This window comes from Orycteropus afer, unplaced genomic scaffold (assembly GCF_000298275.1).
Source record: "Orycteropus afer afer isolate SDZICR_OR568_19922 unplaced genomic scaffold, OryAfe1.0 scaffold00471, whole genome shotgun sequence".
NCBI classification, from domain to species: Eukaryota; Metazoa; Chordata; class Mammalia; order Tubulidentata; family Orycteropodidae; genus Orycteropus; species Orycteropus afer.
In genome coordinates, this window is record NW_006922058.1 from 2030700 (window position 1) to 2036300 (window position 5601).

A 5601-nucleotide genomic window follows, 5' to 3' on the forward strand; every position below is an offset into this window, starting at 1 on the left:
CCCCCAGACCCAGCATCCTCCCTAGAATCCAGCACCCCTGGACCCAGCACCCCTGGAAGCATTCCCTTTGCTCCCCACCTGGCCCCTTTGGGCAGGTAAGCATGTCAGTGAGGGGCAGGTCTCCTTACAGCAGCCATAAATAACCCCTGCCCCTTGACATATGGTCGGTTCCCCTCCTGGTGCACCTGAGCAGAAACCATGACAGCAGTTAGTGACATGTTTATTTGCTCTGCTAGTTCCAAAACAGAGCTCTGGTGGAGTAGTGCCTAAGGCACTTGACTGCCACCAGAAAGCTAGTGGTTCAAACCCACCAGCCACTCCTCAGAAGGAAGGTTGAGCAATCTACTTCCACAGAGATACCGCCTGGGAAACCCAAGGAGGGGTTGCTATGTTGCTATAAGGTACATAAAACAACAAAGTTCCAAAATATTCGGCACCTCCACCAGGGGCCTGAGGGATACTGGAAGCAGGGGCAGCCACCAGCCCACCCATCAGGCTAGCTGCCGCTCACAGCAGGCAGTGGGAATCAACAGTCACAGAAAGGGAAATGCTGGGGACGTTATGGCCAGTGTCTGTGGCCAGGAAGATTGTGTGCGTACGTGTGTGTGCATATGTGTGCATGGGCATGCATGCACGTGTATGTATGTATAAATATGCATATGTGATAATTCACATGTGAGTGTGCACCACACATGTATACAGAGTGCATGCATATACATGTGTGGAGGTGTATGTACACACCCATGTCCATGCATGTGTGTATATTACACACGTGCACAAGATCTGCATAAGAGTACAATGGGCAAAAGCAACTAATACTATGAGAAACACACATTTCTGGACCACACGCATCGAAGCAACATTGAGAGGGCTGGGTCTGCTTCTTGCTCCCACCGGGGTGCCTTGGGCGCACATCCACACATCCCCTGTTCAGCTCCACACATACCCAGCAACAGGGCCTGAGGGCAGTGGCTCAGACAAGTGGAGATTTCCTCATATTATGTGCTCTGGGGGGTTTGGCAGCTGCAGGACATCAGGAGGGGCTGGCCTCTGCTTTCTGCCACCACCTGTTGTGAGGTGGCTGTGTGTGCATCACCTGCACACAGCTCTCAGAGCAAGGAAGCAGGGTGAGCCATCCCTCAAGGACTGGCCAGGACTCCAGGCCACACGCTGCTCCTAGACCAGCCACTGTCAAAGGGCCATTCCCTCCTGGGGCACCCCTAGGTCAAGGGGCCACTGCCCAGTATTAGGTAAAGTGGGGTCTGTTACTATGGAAGGGGATGGTTGCCCACATGCCCATGGACCTGTCTGCACCCTGGAGGCCTCACACTGTGGGGTCTTGCCCACCCTCAGCCATTGCTGCCCTTGCTCGGCCAACAGCGCCTAGGCTGTGTGTAGTGTGCAGAACAGGGCCATGTGTCTGCACACATGCACGACAACCTCATAAGACACGGCGATCAACACACACACAGGTGGCGGGTACAGCACGAGCCAGTGACTGAATGAGCAGGCACATGGGGGTACAGAGGGGAAGGGGGCAGAGGGGTCCTCGCTGCAGGGGTGTCTGCACTGAGGCCCTTACGACAAGAAGGGCAATGCAGGGCCCCTTACCAGGGCCAGCTGGTAAGAAGAAAACCAAAACAAACCCACTGCCGTGGAGTCGGACCCGACTCATAGGGACCCCTCCTTGGGTTTCTGAGGCTGTATTGCGATGGTAGTAGATTGCCCAACCTTTCTTCCGAGGAGTGGGTGGTGGGTGTGAACCACCAGCCTTCTGATCAGCAGTCAAATGCCTTAGGCACTACGCCACCAGAGCTCCCTGGTTAAGGAAGAGGGTAGGTGCATTTTTACATGAGGGGTGAGGAAGGGCTCTGGTGGTGCAGTGCTTGACGCATGTGCCTGCTAACCAGGAGGCTGGGGTTCAAACCCACCAGCCACCCTGAGGAAGGAAGACGGGGCAATCTACTTCTGTAAAGATTTACTGCCTCAGAAGCCAATGGGGGTTGCTATGAGTTAGAATCAACTTGATGCCAGTGGGTTTGGGCTTGTTTTCTGAGAGACAAGGTCTACAGCGTTTGGCTCTATATAACACACCTGCTGGGTGGATGGCTCTCAGGGCCAAGGGTCAAAGTGGGAACCCTCAGCACCTGCTGATGCTGCCTCCCCAGGAGCCTGGGGCCTCGCCTGGAATGCATCTGCTCACGAGCCCTTCTTCAGGGTTTTCTGATAAGGCCTCCAAGACGTACTGCTTCCTGTCCCCTCTCCCCGTCAGATGTGTGTGCTGGCCCAGACCACTGGAGGAAGGGAAGCACCCACCCTGCTTGTGAATGCATTACATCTGTGCGCCCATGCCCATCTGCAGACACAGGTACACCTGAACATGGCATGGATCCCAACTCTGCCTACTTCTGGCTGTGTGACTCTGGGCAGCAGGTCTTTGAACTCTCCTGTGCCTACAACACCTTCCTCACAGGGTTGTGTGATGGTTAGAGGAATGATTACACCTTGAGGTCAGAACAGGGCTAGACACTCAGTGCACATACCAGCTCATGTTTTCATCCCTACTAAGGTACAAGCTCACCTTCACACACCTCACCAGTGTAAACAGACTCATAGTAATAAATGGCTCATGCCTTGCCGGGGATCAGGCTGGGGCTCGGGCTGGGCTCGGGCCTGGGGCTCGGGCTGGGCTTGGGCCTGAGGCTCGGGCTGGGGCTCAGGTGGAGCCTGGGCCTCCGGCTGGGGCTGGGGCTCAATCCGGGGGCCCCGGTCCGGGCAGTAGCAGCAATCTGGCCAGGGCTTACAGCCAGGCTGGCAGCAGACCTGCAGGGTGGGGTCCTCCCCCTGGGCCATCTGGCTGGGGCTGAACGTCATCTCAGCATCAAACTGGGCCTTGAGCAGCTGAAGCTCCTTCAGCGCCTGCAGCACCTCCTGGGGGACCAGGGCCACCCCTCCTAGTAGGTCATAGTTCTCGCCAGGATCCGTAGACAGGTCAAAGAGCAGCGGGGGCTCGTGAGCAGTCAGCGGAGTCGAGGCATGGCAGGCCGGGTCAGCCGTAGTGTCGCTGTGGGCAGAGCCTGAGAGCAGGGGAGGCGAGTGGGGTCCAAGAACTGAGGCGGGTGGCTCACCTCCACAAAGGGCATGAGGGAGGGAGGGCTGGGCGAGGGAGAGGTTACCCTGGGTGAAGAAGTGAGCCTTGTACTTCCCACTCCGCACAGCGAAGACCCCGTGGACCTCATCCGGGTAGCTCGGGTAGAAGAAGAGAGATTGCCGGGGGCTCTGGGGGTAGAGTTGGGGAGTCATGGAGTGGGGAGGGCCGGGGGCCGCAAGACTCATTGACCGCTCAGGAGCCAGCAGGCATGCAGCCCCAGTCACTCAAGCCCATGCTTGTGCCCACGCCACACCTACGCTCACACTCAGCATGGGAGGGCCCAGCCCTGGGGTCACAGCTCACCTTGCCTGTGCCCAGCAGCAAGGGGCTGAGGTCAAAACCATCCAGGGTGATGTTAGGCAGTGGGGCCTCAGCCAGGGCGGCCAGAGTGGGCAACAGGTCCAGAGAGCTAGCCAGCTCACGGGTCACCCCTGTGGGCAGATGGCTAGTCAGTCACTCGGTTTGCCAAGGTCAGGGGGCAGGGCTGGGGTCCATGAGGAGAGGACCTGAGGACTGACCAGGAGTGATGTGGCCTGGCCAGAAGGCCAAGGCTGGCTCTCGGACACCTCCTTCGTAGGTGGTCCCCTTCCCACATCGCAGGAGGCCTGAGCAGCCGCCATGGGACATCCGCATTGTTTCAGGCCTGGGATGCACCAGGTGGGTCATCATTGAAAAGGGGTCCAGGCCCGCCGACCCACTGCTGGTAACCCCAGCCCCTACCACCCAGGGCAGTATCATGCTGCCCTGCCCCTGGCCTAACCAAGGCCAGCACCGCCACACAACCAGGGGACTGTGGTCACTGTTCCTGGCCCCCACAGCCCCCATCCTCATTCAGCAGCTGGCTTGGGATGGAGGAGCTGGCATACCCGTTATCTGCTGTGAAGATGACCAGTGTCTCTTTGAGCAGACCCAGGTCCCCAATGGTGGCCATCAGGGCTCCCACGGCCGCATCCAGCTCCATCAAGGAGTCCCCAAATGGCCCACGGCCTGAGTGCCCCACGAAGCTTCTCCCGCTGAACTGGGGATAGTGGGTGTGCTGGGGGCGGAGGATGGAGTGAGCATCGGGTGGGGATGCGGCCCTGGGGCAGGGCAAGCCAGCCCAGACACTCACGTGGGATGCGTAGTACAGGAAAAAGGGCCGGCCCTGGCGTTTCGCGTCAGCCATGAGGTCACGGGCGAAGGCCACATAGCGGGCCTCGAGCCCAGGCAGCCAGGGGGGCTGTGCCTCCACAGAGAGGTTGGCCAGCAAAGGGACAGGGACCAGGCCCTGGTCACAGCTGCCGGTGCACAGGGTATCCGGTGGGAAGCAAGTCAGGTTCTGGCAGGGGCCCTGGGGGAGCAGCTGCAGTGAGGGGCTGTGCGCTGTGGGCAGTGGGGTGGGGTGGGCAGGAGAACACCAGGCCCCTGGAGGTGCTGTACCTGGTCATGGGAGTAGGGAATGCCCAGGAACCGGTGGAAGCCCTGGTGGGGGGGCAAGAAAGCCCCCCCGGGCCCCACGCCGAGGTGCCACTTCCCAGCCATGCCGGTGAGGTAGCCTCGGGCTTCCAGGACCTCAGCTAGGGTCACTTCCTCCAGGGGCAGGCCCCCCCTGGAGCTGGGCTCCAGGACTCCAGGATACATGCCCACGCGAACCGGGAGTCGGCCAGTCAGCAGGGCCGCCCTGCAGGACAAAGCCCAGTGTCCCTGAGACCAGGCAGTGAAACCCGGGGGGAAGGGAACGGGGCGGCACAGGGAGACGCCAGGACCTCCCCTTCGGCCCTGACTGCAACCACAGGGCAGCCCCAGTGACCGTGGTTGGAGCCAGGCCGGGGTCGCGCTGTGGGACCCTCGCTGCCCACTCACCGCGAGGGCGTGCACAGAGCCGCCGGCACGTAGAAGTCTGTGAACCGCAGCCCCCCTGCGGCCAGCAGGTCCAGGTTGGGCGTGGTGGAGCTGGGGTGGCCGTAGGCGCCCAGGTCCCCGTAGCCCAGGTCGTCAGCAAAGATGATCACGAAGTTGGGAGGACCGGCGGCCGCCAGGCCCGCTAGGGCCAGGGCTAGGGGCCACAGCGCCCCCATGGCGGCGCGGCGCAGAAAGGGTTGCCGGGACCCCTGGGAAGGAGGGAGACCCCAGACCCAGGCGGACCCCTTCCCAGAGACCCCCCGACTCGGGCTTCACTCGTCCCCGGAGGCTCCGGGTCCAGAGAGCCCTTCCCAAGTCCCTTCCGAAGTTTCAGACTCGGCTCGGTCCCCGGAGACCCCACTCCGACGGAAGCCAGGGGGCCGTGGCCTGGGACGACCTCTGGAGACCTTCAGATTCTCAGGCGGAGAACTTCCCGGGTTCACCTGGAGGTCTCGACACAAAAGTCACAAGAGCGTGACCTGCGGCGACCGGCGCGACGCGGACGGCGAAGACCCACAAGGGGCGGGCCCCGGAGCGCGGGCAGCGGCAGCGCCAGCGCCAGCGCCAGC

At 61.1% G+C, this 5601-nt stretch overlaps 2 protein-coding genes across 2 annotated transcripts in view; one reads left to right on the top strand and one right to left on the bottom strand.

Moving 5' to 3' along the window:
* Positions 1 to 2610: 2610 nt before the first annotated feature.
* ARSA (arylsulfatase A) lies at positions 2611 to 5208 on the bottom strand. Its single transcript, XM_007954775.1, has 8 exons — positions 4994 to 5208; positions 4571 to 4811; positions 4263 to 4481; positions 4018 to 4187; positions 3670 to 3794; positions 3455 to 3582; positions 3177 to 3279; positions 2611 to 3077 (listed from the first exon to the last, which is right to left on the bottom strand). The coding sequence occupies exons 1-8, from the start codon at positions 5206 to 5208 to the stop codon at positions 2611 to 2613; spliced, it is 1668 nt and encodes a 555-aa protein (XP_007952966.1).
* SHANK3 (SH3 and multiple ankyrin repeat domains 3) overlaps positions 5207 to 5601 on the top strand; it is an 83508-nt gene continuing 83113 nt past the window's right edge. Inside the window, exon 1 of the mRNA XM_042782803.1 lies at positions 5207 to 5554. Coding sequence (XP_042638737.1) covers positions 5207 to 5554 — 348 coding nt within the window. The remainder of the gene's footprint in view (positions 5555 to 5601) is intronic.